This window comes from Atta colombica, unplaced genomic scaffold, assembly GCF_001594045.1.
Source record: "Atta colombica isolate Treedump-2 unplaced genomic scaffold, Acol1.0 scaffold41, whole genome shotgun sequence".
NCBI lineage: Eukaryota > Metazoa > Arthropoda > Insecta > Hymenoptera > Formicidae > Atta > Atta colombica.
The window spans coordinates 251,524-266,777 of NW_017259520.1; the positions used below are offsets into that span (position 1 = coordinate 251,524).

General features: G+C 27.3%; 1 protein-coding gene across 3 annotated transcripts in view; it reads right to left on the reverse strand.

Annotated features, from left to right (window-relative positions):
• Positions 1-15,254, reverse strand: part of LOC108691199 (hemicentin-1) — a 174,289-nt gene that overhangs the window by 40,813 nt on the left and 118,222 nt on the right. For all 3 annotated transcript variants that reach the window (XM_018198866.1, XM_018198868.1, XM_018198867.1), the window contains exons 4-5: positions 11,045-11,215; positions 9,888-10,049 (exon numbers count right to left, since the gene is read on the reverse strand). In XM_018198866.1, the coding sequence (XP_018054355.1) occupies positions 9,888-10,049; positions 11,045-11,215 (333 nt within the window). The remainder of the gene's footprint in view (positions 1-9,887; positions 10,050-11,044; positions 11,216-15,254) is intronic.

The window sequence follows — 15,254 nt, forward strand, 5'->3', positions numbered from 1 at the left end:
AATTAAACATATATTTACATTTAATATATTTAAATATAATTTAATATATTTAAATTTAATATATAGATTCTTACGACATATATTACGATTATTATTTCCATTATAAACTGGTTAGGATATTATATATACATACCAGAATGTGTTTTTGGTGAAGAAAACTAAATACTTGAATGAAGTCCACTTAAATCTACCATTGTTCATTGCTGTCTTTAAGTCTTTTCATATTTCCATCGTCTACTATCATAACTAACTACCTCTTTATTTAAATGTTCGCGATTCTTGAAGATTATGATTCTTGAAGATATTATCGCAAACGATAATCTTTTGTATTGCAATAAAGATAGCGTACGCGTTGCATTTGACGATGTCTATATAACTGTCTGTACGTACCGTAACTGTCTAAACGTACCGTCCTTTCTGTATATTAGGTCATATGAAACACAGCCGTTAACGGTAGACGCCATGTAATGATGATCGCGTGATATCTAGGCTTCGTATGGAAGCGACATTAGGTTGGAATGCGTAATTGAAAGTAGATCGATATGATTGTGGATATTTGTATGAGACGTGAAACATCAATTTCAGCAATTTCATGTCGTCTTTGATATCTTTCAGCGTGTGTGAATTATTTTCCTTATAAACACATATAATTGATTGAAAAGTAGATATGAAAGAATCAAAGCGATATATACAATATGATCGCATGATATGTATGTTCGCTTCTCTCTTTCGTACTTTGAAAACAGATTGGTTTATGTTTATACATATAATATTTTCCTGAGGTTTTGCCCCGTTAAATATCATTTTTATCTTTTATGTGTGTAAAAAAAATATAAAAATATAAAAAAAATATAAAAAAAGATATAAAAAAAATATAAATCAGTCTTATGATTAATCAATCATTTTTGTAATGATTTCAAAGTAAACAATGTTTATATCGATGTATGCACTTAAAGTAAATTATTAAACAAAAAAGTAAGTAAATAACAAACCAAATTTCAGTCAAATGTAATATATTATTTTGATCAGTTAAATCAAATTGTTTAATTTCATTGTTTTAATTAAAGTAATGATATATTGAGTAAGAATCGAAGCGACCTATTAAAATGATTAAACAATATAATATATTATAGGACCGTATATGTGATAACATAAACTATAGAAATCAAAGCGGTCTTACACGATCTAGCTAGATCTTAAATGCTTGTATGATTCTTGTGTGAATTTATATATCACGTATGTAATTCCTAGAAACGCGCGCTGAAATAATTTTTCGGTCTTGAAACGCTAACCAAATAATTACCGCAGTAATATCACGAGTTAAATTGATTAGCAATTTAACAAATTTTTGATGCTTATTCGCATCTTCGAAACGATCATAATAATGTTGAATGACATATTAAAAATCTGTAAATAAAATGATTAAAAATAATTCAAATTGAGTACAATTTGACATTGTAAATTTAATATAGAAAATATATATAAAAATAATAAAAAATTTTAAGTTTTGCAAAATTACGGATATTATCTATTGATTGTATTAAATCATGTAACATTTTCCGCCATGATAAAAATAGCAATGTGATACTACTCAGATATATGAATTGTTGTTTAGCTAATAATCATTCTATTTAGCTAACATTGTTATTTATTTAGATTAGAGATTAGTTATTATTTAGCTAATTACTATTTATTTAGCATCTGACTAAAATGTTTGTAATCATCGCAGTGACAGGAACGTCAATAGACATGTATGATGGACAACTTTTCAGTGCTTGCTCCGGTACTGCGGTTGTTCCGGAAACTCACGGTTAATGGAATATTCGAAAACTGTCATTTTGGTATCGTTAAATCGATCCGGAAGCTTCTATAGGGACATACAGCTTACGATAAAAATGGCTTATAGAACCGTATTAATCGACGATGCATATCCACATGCTGTATATGTAGATATATCCATTAGCGCCGATAGATTTCGCAATAGGTAACGGGTCGTCACATATATACATCATGGTACACCGCGATACTCACGATCAAGTTTTCCTTCAACTATTACGCATGTTTGGAGATTTTTGTATGCGCATTAAATTTATTTTAAACTTTCGCAAAATATCTTGTAACAAATTATTGGGTCGCAACAAAAGTTTGTAGCACTAGTTCATTTGGATCATGTTTATATGTTTTTTTTTAAATGACAATTATGTCGATAGAGTAATGATCGTAGAGTTTAAGAAGTTAGAGTTAAAGAAAATCTATATTTTTAATCATAGTACAATGATTTTTAACAGAATTATGAGCAATCAAAATCAAATGTTCCCTTTAATCCACGATAACTCAATAACAAAAAAATTTATATTTTATAATGTTCTTGAAAAACAATTTTGTAGGAAAAAACTTAAACTTTCATATTAGAAAATTAAAAATTTTTGTAAATTTGTTTTGCAACCTTTGGAAAGTAGAGATAAGCTGAAAAATCTTTTTTTTAAATTTAAATCCTCTTTTTAGAATTAGATATAAATTTTTTTTTATCTAGAAAAACTAGGTACATCTTCTTTTATTTTTAACGAAGTTATAGTTGCTTCAATTTTGGCGTTTGTAACGTTATGAATTTTTTATTCCAATCAAATATTTTATATTTAAATAGAATTTGTAAATATCATTAAATTAATTATGTGTACCTATTATATAATTATGTGTATGCAGAAATCAAGCTGTCTATTATTTTAAGCGTTTTACGAATTTTCTTTTAAGCATCTTAATATTCGATATCTTAAAATTTTTATTGGAAGAATTAGATATATTACTTCGACTTACGATTACATTTCATGAAAACAAGTTTTAATTGTATTTTTTAAACTTCAGCGGACCGGAGCTTTTTTAGTTAGTGGAACTAAAGATCATGAAGCTGCGCGATTATTATACATGGTATTAATGGATTGATCGTTGATGCTTCTCGCAAAGTCATGCAGAAAACATTGCCAATAATTCACCGGCCAAACTCGGTGAATGGTATTCAATACAAAAGGAATACGAGAAGAAAAGGCACAGAATCCGAATAGAGAGCGAATGGCGAATCTAATATCGGGAATTGCATTTGCCTTCAATTGCACTCTCACTACCTGACAACACAACGAAGAAACAAACATAGAGAAACAAAGTGTGAGAGAAAGAGAGAGAAAGAAAGAAAAAACGGTGACAGCAGTGATAAAAAAAAAGAGTAAAAAGTCACTTTCTTTGCGTAAATAGTTTTTTCATTGAAAATGTGCTGACGCTTTTGATCCTGGAACAAATCTGCGCGCCGACATTCACTTTGAATTCATATGGATGGCAGTAGATTGCATTATAGAACGTGTTTTATCGCATCTATGCTTTCAAGAGAGTAACGCGGATATCTTTAGCGTGAAGATTTAATGTTTCGGCGAAAGTTTATGAGGAAATCAGACTCTCGTTTAGAGTCTTATTAAAATAAAATCATCTTGAATTATTAATTTAGAATTAATTAATTTAAGTTATTGAAATAATAAATATCATGTATCTATGATATAAAAAATGATAAACGATAAATAGGAAATCAAAAAAAGCTCTAAAAGATATAAAAATGTCTTAGGTTTCTCTCTGAGAACTTCAATAATCTTTAATAGCTATAAATTATTCTTAAATAAAAATTATATCCCTTGGAATATGCATGCATAATACGCCATCAATTAATTTAAATATCGATTTTCCATAAAAGCAGTAGAAAAAATAAACGCAATCTTTGCGAAAAGTAATTTTTACGGGACTGCGAATCTTCTTTCATGAAAGAAAATTCCTCCAAAATTTTCAAGGAATGCTCTCTAATCACAGTCATTTTCAAGATACGTCTAACATGATAGGGAATAAGATTCCACCTTCATTCTCGTGAAAATTTACCGTTCAGCCAATTTCCTTCATGCCCGAAAATTTCTGAAAGTTCGCAACCCGATAAGCTGGTTACGAGACTTTTTAAGTCCGTAGCCAATGGCAATGCGATTTCCTGGTTTTGTTGCCTGTAAGAAGCGCGACGCCTGAAAACTCCGTTAGGTGCTTGCTCGCGAGTTCTTGTCATTCCCATCTTGCTTCCACGACTTTCAACGAGCAGCTGCGGGGGCCGTGTGATTTTCACAGTATCCCGCAGGCATTTGCGACATTTCCGCTTTAAATTCACCGTAGATCGTTAGGTACTGCGGCTCACTGAGAATTTATTTATATTTTCTATATCAAATTGCTGAAAAATTTCATGTTAAAATTCAATGATACGACTATTATTTACTTCTTCCTTCGGAAATTCCTTTCTTTTTTCACGTTAACCCGTTTATATTCTTCCTATCGAGTTTTTATCGCACGCTGAGAGACAATTTTTCACGATACGGGATCAAAATGAACAATGTCGACGCGTTAGCAAAAGCGTTGAATGATATCGTGTTCTTTAATCCTGTATAACGCAGAAGAATCGTGCAATAGCGAATAAGAGCATTACAAATATGCAACGCAAAAAGAAAAATATTCATGTAGTTAGAAGTGAATTATTCGTAAATATCTGTTTCTTCAAATTTTTTTTTTAAATTTACTAACATAAAAAGTGTTTGTATTAAAATAAAATATTAAAATAAAATTAATTCTTATTAGATATTGTGTGTAGCATATAAGATTAGTTGACCTATAACTTAAAGTTTTATCTCGATAAAATTGTGGCTTTTTATGATAAAATGCATTTTTAATATATTAGTGCATTTTGTAATTATTTAAATAATATACTATTAACTCCTTTAACTACGTTTTTATCTCTTTAATTATATTTTTATCGAGTATCAGAAAGAACACGCAACACGTTCTCGAGTAATTGTTTTTTTTAGCGTATAATAATTTTTCGTCTTATGCTAGTACTTTTTTATTACTAAGAAATTCATTATGCAAATCTCTCTTATTTGATGAAAATTAGAATTGTCATTGCTTTACAAATAATACAATTGCGAGTTTGAATTATCGGAAGAATCCTGTTTGTCCTCATTATAACAATTACGTTAACTAAATTTAATCATAATTGTCGATAGTAATTATTGCGAGAAATTGCGAGAGGTTTATGAATAACATATGTGTCGATAATTCTAACGATATTTAGAGTACAAATGGTAAAGCTGTATTTCGTAAGACAGTTTCTTCTCCGGCAATATTGTAGCATCATATTTGTCATAATAACTATCTGTGAATATTAATAAATAAATGATTCAATATATAATGCGAAATCAACGCGAAAATAACTTATTAATCGAAGTCTCGCGTAAGAGGAAAATTAGTCTCGATTTCATAGTTAATAACGCGGTTATCGATACTCCGAGCGTGTCTATTGATATAGTGATATTACCATATAGCGGCATGGAATTCGATTAATGTTAATAAATTTCTAATTACAACACAAGAATGGCCTATGCAACACATTAATTTCGTATTATAATTCATCAGTGATTTTGCACGCACGCGTGGAAATCCCTTCTGACACACGTTAAGTGATAGACATTTAATTATTTACAACATGCAAAATTTCATATACGCTGAGTAGATTCACGCTTAAATAAAGTTCAATTAACGGATACGGTATGCTTTAATTACAAGTACCGCCGTAATGGCGTGCATATACTTTAATTGATGAATTCATGCAGCAACGATGCATGTATATATTAAAGAAACGAAGATAAGAATTTCTAAATATATACATATATATATATATATTTTTTAGCTCTCGATTTACTACTCGTGCTATTAAAAAGATAGAAGAACATCAGACAGACATTTCGCTTACCTAAGCGATGTATATTTTCCCTTAAATTATAGAAATGTCTCTCCTCTGTTCCACATTTATCAAGCACATTGTTTAGTAATATTGAATAATTTACGGTGTATTGCAATTTTAAACGGAAGTGGACAATAGGCAGTTTATTAAAGCCGCTCGAAATTTATATTTATGAAAACCGTATATCTGATAAAACAGAATAATTTTCTACTAAAATTACATATTGACATGAGATAGCGGTTAATGAGAGAATTCCATTAAAGGTTTCTCTGTCGTGTCGATCTGAATTCTAGAGTAACAGTTCTGTATTGTGATAATTTGATTAATGTGCAATATAATTTAGTATATTATATTAAGTGCAATTATATTAAGTGCATTTTCTCGTTGAATAATTAACAATGTACACAATATATATTTCATTTTATTTATACGTATTAATTTGACGCTTTACAAAGTATCTCAATATTAAATTTCATTTATCTAGATATTGATAAAAATGCAAGTACTTTATATATTAAATTGTGTTTGCTGCTGAAAGAAAAATTGCGTATAACTGACTTTTCGCTTTCAAATTATTTTAATTAGATTAAAATATACGAAAAAATTATTATAGGTTGTCTATTGTGATAATAAGTATAAAGTATATTAATTTTACGTTTTATGTTATAATTTATGTCGCATGTATAGTTTACATGGTTACATGTAAAATTGACTTTATCTGATATGATATAAGTATGAGAGAGATACCAGTTATATTTCATATGAAATTCTGTAGCAAAGTTTGAAAATATGTTCTGCCAGTTTTCTGTTTTAAAAATTCGATAGTGGAGTGGTTTATGACTGTACGCGCAGTTCTGTTAGTGCAGAAATCCAAATTCGAGATGCAAACCACTTTTCCACGTACGAAATCGGATTTCGTGTACTCTCGCTTTAAAAGAGACTTTTCAAAGCGTGATGTCTCTGCACTCGCATACTCACTTCGCGCGAATTTCAGAGATTTTAAGCACCAAGCTGTCCTCTCAAAGCGAATTCCAAACTCTCGTTCATAGATTGTCCGAATTACATTATTGTGCGGTAAAATATGTGCGGAAACACATGGACATTTTTTCTTTTCAGTTGTTTCTTATGGTTAAACTTGCGGTTGGATATGCCAGTGAATGCCTGCAGAGCTATGAAATGACCAAAGTTGACCAAAAACATGTTTTTTTAAACAAAACATTCCGTTTTTTTTCGTTTAAAACATGTTTTTAATTTTTATATATGTTTTATATATGCTTTAAAAAAAATCATGTTAAAAAAAACATATATTTATTATATTTTATTATATTTTAAACATATATTTATTATATTTTATTATAACTCATTTTCATTTTTAAGTATTTTGAAACGTTTCTGAAGTACAATTTAGCATTTAATTATACCTACTTCCTCATTTTTTTTAAACTTGAGCGTATTATCACATGAATATATTTGAGTGTGTTGTTTGCTATTTAATATTTTATTTGACTATATATATATATTTTAAGTTATGCAAATTTAAACAATAGCATTTTGCTAATGTGGTTCTTTATGCATACTGATTATTCGCGGTTTTTTTTTTGAGATTTTTATTTCAAAATAATTATTTCTTGAACTAATTGTAGTTTTAATATTAATCTTTAATTTATGTTACTATAGATTTTAGTATCGAGCTGCCTATATGCAGGGTGTTTGGAAAATAATGATAAATCTTTCGCATAGGATCAGATGGACTAAACTGAGAAGAAAAGTCCTCTATTATTCTGCAATTTTTGCAATAGTTAACAAGATATTAATTGCTAAAAATTGCCGAAAATTGAATCTTCAATAATTTTTTACTCAAATATTATCAACTTTATAGAAAAACTGCAAAAGACAAAAATTATTCTTTTCATAGAACTTTACGAATTTTTTCAGAATTTTTTATCAACTTTTTAGTACTGCATTTTCTCATTTTTAGCAACATGAGAAAATATTTAAAAATTCTGAAAAAAATTTTTTAAAAATTCTCAGAATTTTATGAGAAGAAAATAAATGATTTTTGTCTCTTGTAATTTTTCTGTAAAGTTGATAATACTTGAGTAAAAAATTATTGAAGCCAATATTTGGCAATTTTTAATAATTAATATCTTATTAACTATTGCGAAAATTGCAAATGGAGAGAATTTTTCTTCTCAGTTTAGTTCATTCTATCCCTATGAAAGATTTATCATTATTTCCCAAATACCCTGTATATATAAAATTATATGTATACATGTGTATGTATATACATTTGTATACATGCATATATTCTGCAATACACTCAACTTTTTTGTTAATTTTGTAACCAAATTATTGTTTTCTAAATAAAATTAACTTTTTAAGACTATTTTTAAGGAACATGTTTTTCTTCGATTCGTCATTATGCAATGTCGCCACATTTTTATTAATGTCCTAAGTAATAAATATTTCGTAATTTTGAATCCAGAATCGATTCAACAACATTTTAATGAATGTAATTGTTAAATTTTAAACTTAAATATTCACTATTAACCAAGTAAATTAAGTTATCGTGTAAAATGTAACTGGAATATCACCTTCTCTTCCAGTAAATAGTATTAAAAACACATTTAAAAAAAACGTTTTAAACATTTGTTTTAAATTGTTTTAAAAAAAAGCTTGTTTAATCTGATGTTTAAAACATGTTTTAAATATTTGTTCAAAAAAAACATTTTAAACAAAATAACCCTGGAAATGATTCAGCCCGGAGGATTGAATAATTAAGTTTTAGAATAGAGTTCTTTAATTACTCTATTTATTATATTGTATCGAAAGGAAATAGCCGTGGTCGGTTTGTTTTATAGTACATAATATAGTCAACGTAAGCATAATATGCACGTAGAGTTTAGTGCGGATATAACGCATTGCTGAATTAGTTTGCCGCAAATGTAACATATATTATTGAAGATGTTGGAGAAAATAGGAAGCTACAATAGAAAATCGATTGTCGACAAATTGTGTTCAAACTTTGTGTTGAAATAAAAAGGATTAATTAATAATTACTAAAATATTTAATTTATGTAAACGATTAATAATTAATAGCGATCGATTCTTATCGTATATACTAGAAATTTATTACTACATTATTTATTACTTGTGTCTTCAGATTATCCAGATTTAAAATTGTACATATTGCAACAGCCAAACTTTTTTTTACGGAAAGAACAGTTTTGCTAAAATATTTAAAAATTTAATTAGATTTGAAAAATAAAAGCTATTGTAAAATAAAATCTTTTTGAGATTAAGAAAAGGAATTTTGGTTTTTACTATATATAACAAAATAAGATTTTTAAACTTTTTAATCTTTAATATTACATAACTTGCTGCAGATCTTATTAAGAAATGTTAATTGACATTAAATGTTAAGCTCATTCATATTCTACAGGAGGTACATTCCATGCAAAAATTCTCGTTTGGCTCCGTTTGGTTGATATAGCATCCTAGTCGTGATATCATTCATATTCATACTCTAACTGTGAGTTTATCCGATGTTACCCGATGTTTTGATTTAATGAAATGATACTCGGCGGAATTGTTGCAAATTTAGGTCAAAATACTCACATTCATTCTGTTACTATATTCTCATTGAATTTGTAGTAATCGGTTATCGAATTGTGTGATTACATCATACGCAAATTACATACATCACACGATCGAAATTGTAAGCGATTCAAATAGCATTTTACATATCGATGAAATATGCAATAATCGATTCGTATACATGATCAGTGTATCACATGGTCAACGTATATTTTTTAATTAGAATATATTGAAAAGCTTTAGCATTGTGCGCTTTATTATTACGTGATGAATATTAAATAATTGAAAGACTGTTAGTTTAGCTGATAGTCTTCTAATACAATTAAAAATATAGCATAGAAAATTTTGTGTAAATTAATAAAAAAGGCATAAGAGTTTTTTTTAAGCTATTAAAGATATTTAAGTAATGCCATATAAATCGATATGTTTTTCTTAATGGATTGTAAATATTATTATTCTTGAATGAGATGTGTATACTTACCATGTATGTCTAAATTAATGTCAACTGTTAGTGGTTCCACGAGTGCAATATTGTTGACTTTACACGTGAATGTTGCGCCTAACTCTTCTCGTGTAATTTGCATCTCCAGTAAACTACTGCCAGTACCAATTCCGGTATCGGTGACAGTCCTCGAATTCGTTGCTAAAATAGAATATTTCTTGATAGATATCGTTCAAAGAGAAAAAGAAATTCTTGTTATTCATTATTTGAACAAGTAACATGATTTTAGAACGAAATACATATTAAAATATATGTAAAGAATAATGTTTCATTAAATTTCTTTTAAAAGAGCACGCAAAATCAATCATACAATAAAAACAGAAAATCCTGATAATACTGTCGGATAACATGGATTATCCGATAGCTGATTAATAAATAAAATTAAGGCTTCTTTGTCTTTCAATATCCGCGAATAATGATTCAATAGTAACGCTTCCTTTACATTTTAATTTACATGCAATTTCACTAAAGCACAGGAAATAAAATTACACATTCATAACATTCATTTATTTATTTGATTCTAATTTATAGATTATTATATTATAGATTATTATATAAGATAAAATTCTATTAGATCATTTTATAGATAAAATTATGTTTAATTCAATTATATTACATTTCACATAATTAGATTATAGTTATATTAGATTATAGTTATATCCGGGTAATGATTACGTAACTTTTTCCTTAAGACGGAAACATGATAAGTGCAAATTTTTATCATTAAAATTAATAAAAAAAAGTTTCATTTTTCATGTTCCTAGGAAAAAAGTTTCATTTTTCATGTTCCTAGGAAAAAAGTTACATGATCGATACTCTAGTATTTTATTCATTAGTATTAAATTCATAATTTCATTACTGCGCAATATACTTGTATTTACTTGGTAATTAATTATTATTACTACAAGAATAAAAAATTGTCGAATTATCGCATGGCTAAATTATTTAATTATTTAAAGAAAATGATATTTATAGAAAATGTTATCAATTAAAAAAATAAATTTGGCTTATCTTCTTTCAAAGTTCCTCAAAAGCATATATGAACTTATAAATATATCTAAATATATCTTCTTATCTAAATATATTATAAATATATCTTCTATCGGTTTCAAAGTAAGCAAATTGCAAATCCTTACCTTCGAGTAGCTCGTCATCTTTAAACCACTCAACCGTAGGTACAGGTTTGCCTTCTCCACTCTCGCAGTACAATGATATTGTCGAGCCCTCATTTATAGGTCCTAAAGTGGCGCCAGTGCTCAAAGTATTTTTGGAATTTTCATCGATGACACGTACAAACGCTGGTTGCACTGGAAAAATATAATATACAAAAATTATATAGAAGATCGTTTTACTTTATAATTACTTCCACTAGCTTTAAATATATATGTCGTAAGAACTTAAAATTTCGTCATAATTCATATCTGCGTTACGATATATATGATATTTGTTAAATAACCGTATAAGATTATACATTTTTTTCTTCCATCGAGAGTATCTTAAAATATACGTCTGCACGAAATAGCTCGTTTCCTTATGACTCTTATTTCCTGTTCGGATAAATTCTTTATATAAGCTCTTTGATGAAATGACGTTCATTACGACAGAATTTCTTAACAAGAATGTACGTTGTATACGCACTATTATGCACAAAGATAGCGCTCCACGGGAAACTACCTATATTGCTTTGAAATAATACCGAGAGTATTCCATAAAAAATTGTTCCATAAAGAATTTACGGTATAAATAAAATATTGATTTAAAGTTATGTGCGAAGTTATTTACGAAGTATTAACATTTAAAACTTAATCTGTTATTTTGCGTTTGGATGCTATAAATAACGATATCCTACTAGTGGGATTTTAGACGTACGTTTTTTTGAGGGTATCGACATTTTCAAGCGTTTCGATTCACACAAATCGATGAACAGCTCCGATACACTGTTCTAATATACTCAGTGTAAGCAAATTTTATCCTCGACAGTTCATATTTGTTCTGTATATTTTTCGGTTTAAATAATAGATATAGATTGTATATATATATATATATGTTTGTACATACATATATATTTTGTGTGTGTATATGCGTAAGGTTGAAACAAAAATTTGTAGCACTATTTCACTTGTATCATGTTTATATCTTTTTAAAAAAACTTCGATAATTATACAATTCGACAGAGCAAAATCGCTTTAAGAATCTGTTTTTTTTTTAATTGTGATACAATAATTTTTCATGGAGTTATATATAAGCAATCAAAGTGTTGAACAATCAAAATACTTCTTTTATTTAATCCACAACAATAAAAGTAACAAAAATCGTAGAAAATACAGTTTTAAACAATAGTTTTGTAGAGAAAATTTTAATCATTCATAGTAGAAATAAAAAATTATAAAAATAGAATAAAAAATTTTTGTAAGTTTTTTTTGGACGTAATAGGCCCACGAAGAGAGAAGTAGTTTTTTTTGGACGTAATAGGCCCACGGAGAGAGAAGTAATTTGTTTGTAGTTCTCTATATATGTAAAAAATATTAAACTTACAGAAACTCAAAAAACATAAGTGACTTTTCAAAAATAGATATTTTCAGCTTAAAAATTCTGTTTTCAAAATTTAAATTTTGTTCACTTTTAATAGAGTTACGACTGCTTGAATTTTGAAATTCGTACTATAAACTTTTGTTCTAATCCAATATCTTATATACTTGTCACGCCAATTTAATTTCAATTTTATTAAATTAGGTAACTCCCAGATGTTTTTGTTCTCTTTTTGTTTAAAATGCATTTATATAACAAATTGTACATATGTACAATTACGTTTTGATGTAATGATAGATTAAATTAATGACAATTTTATTAATTTGAAGTGCTCGATATAACTTTGTTATAATAAATGATTTAATCACGACATTTAGAAGTGTTATCACGTTCAATTCTTTTCTCAATACGTTCGATCTGAGCTTTGTCTTCTCTACGCGATGAAAGGAAGTAAAGTCCTGAAATTCCAAACCATCGTCACATCGATTTTCTGAGTCCCATAACTTTCTATAATTCCTACGAGAGTAAAGTGACTTCCACTTATCGAATAGGCGCTATATTCTTAAGACTATAAATCAAATTCCCAGTAACACCAACATACAACCTGCAGTGTTCTATTACAAGCTGTCGGTCTATACGTACGCATGTACATACAAATGCATCTATCGCATATGTACGTGAGACATTTGCATGCATTCACGTATACACTCGGTATAGCATTAAGGGTGCTTATGCGCAAATACTGTCTTTAAAGATAATCATACTGCAAAGTGATTTCAAAGAATTGTTAACGATGAAAAGTAGGTATATCTACGTGCATAGAAGCTTTTCTGCGGTACATACTTTCATATATTTAGCACGTTTTGATATTCATGGCTGAAAATTATCAATCTCTGGGATAACTTATCTTGTCATAAAAAAGCTGTTTTATTTTTTATTTTTAGTTTTTAAGTATAACTAATTTAATGCATACATCCTGAATTTATCTCAAAAATAATTTTAAAGTAAACATGTAAATTTCCAATATTCACCTCTAGAAAATTAAAATTATTACTACTTATCTGTTTAAAAAAAATGATAACTTGTAAATGTATATAATATTGCTAACATATATTTGATATTAAATTCCATAATTTGTGTTTAAAATTTATACAAATAAATGCACTTATAACAAAAGAATTCTAATCAATAATAAATAACATTAGATCGATCGATATATGAACACAACTAACAATAAGTAGGAAAATGTCTTATGTCGGTTTCATTTACATTCTTAAATCTTCATTTACATCTTTAAATCATTTACATCTTGGTTAATTAATGATATTTCAATGTAAGATTATACAGTTTTTTATAAATAATGCTAACTATATGCCAATAATAATAACTATATGCCAATTTATCTTCAGATATTGACATGACATATGAGATATATGATTTATAAAAATACCATGATTCTTTTCATTAAAAGCATATGAATTATATTAGATTCAAATATTGGTATATCTTTGATGACTTTTATTTTATTTTAATTAAATTGTCTTCGTTCATTTTTTGTGGCAATCGATCAGATAGTGTCATTGGCAAATGGTAGAAAATGAGAATTTGATTGTAAAAGAAAAATCTCTCTTCCTCTCTCTCTCTCTCTCTCTCTGTCTCTCTCTCTCTCTCTCTCTCTCTCTCTGACCTGTTTGAAAAATCAATAAGCTATAAAAGACAAACAAACATTCTTGCATTAAGTCAATCATGTTTAATTATTCGTTTGGAAAAAAATCACAAATTTAAATATTAAATGTGAAAATTAATTAAAGTTAAGCTAAAATCAATTAAATGTAATTCTGGATTTATATATAAAAACTGGTGTAATAACTTTCCTAAGATTTTTCGTCCTAATCCTATTTTATTCGATTGGAAATTATGTTTATTTTATTTGGTCGCAGTCTGCTGTTAAAATCCAAACCTAAATCCGCCTATCTTTTTTACATTTATTTCGTAAAGAAAGAAACTAGCGAAGACAATTGTTTCTTAGATCTCGCTTTTTTATTGCTTACATGTTTCTTCCAAGTATCTATTTCCAAGATTTCCGAGAATATCTGCAGCTTACGCTAAATTGAAATCTATATAATGGCGATCTAAACAAGAAACTTAAAAAAGATATTTTTTTTATCGTACATTTTTAGATTTTATGTTTGAATAATTATGAATTGAATTGTTATACTATTTGAAGTATACCTACACTATATATACAAGTATATACAAGTATATACTGTTAAAATCTGGTTTCAAATTTTACCTAATTTAAGTCGCCACTGCTCTTACTTAATATATCATTATTTTAATGTAAAATGATATATTGAGCAGTGATGACTTTAATTAAATTTGATACTCCATTTAACAATATATGTATATCAAGTTATTACTAGAAATAGTAATAACAAGAAAATTGCAATGAATACTTTTTCAATAAATTCTTTTTCAATAAAATTCATTTTTTTTTTAAGATCATAAGTTTAAAACATGTCTTAAAAATGTATAAAATTTAATAAAATAGATTATAAAAAATAATCTTTATTCTTAATATGAATTATTTATTAAAAACTGTTAATTTTCATTAGTCTATATAATATAATTTTAAAACTGTTATGAATAAAAAATTAAATAGGATTTATTCTGCTGAAATGACAGTTCTAAATTTATATTTTTTTAATCATTACAAAAAAGCATATATATATTTCAATTATTTTAATATAAAAATCTTCTAAAATCTAGATTCTATCATTCATTTAAATTTTGTCTCATAAGATTTAAAACAAATTT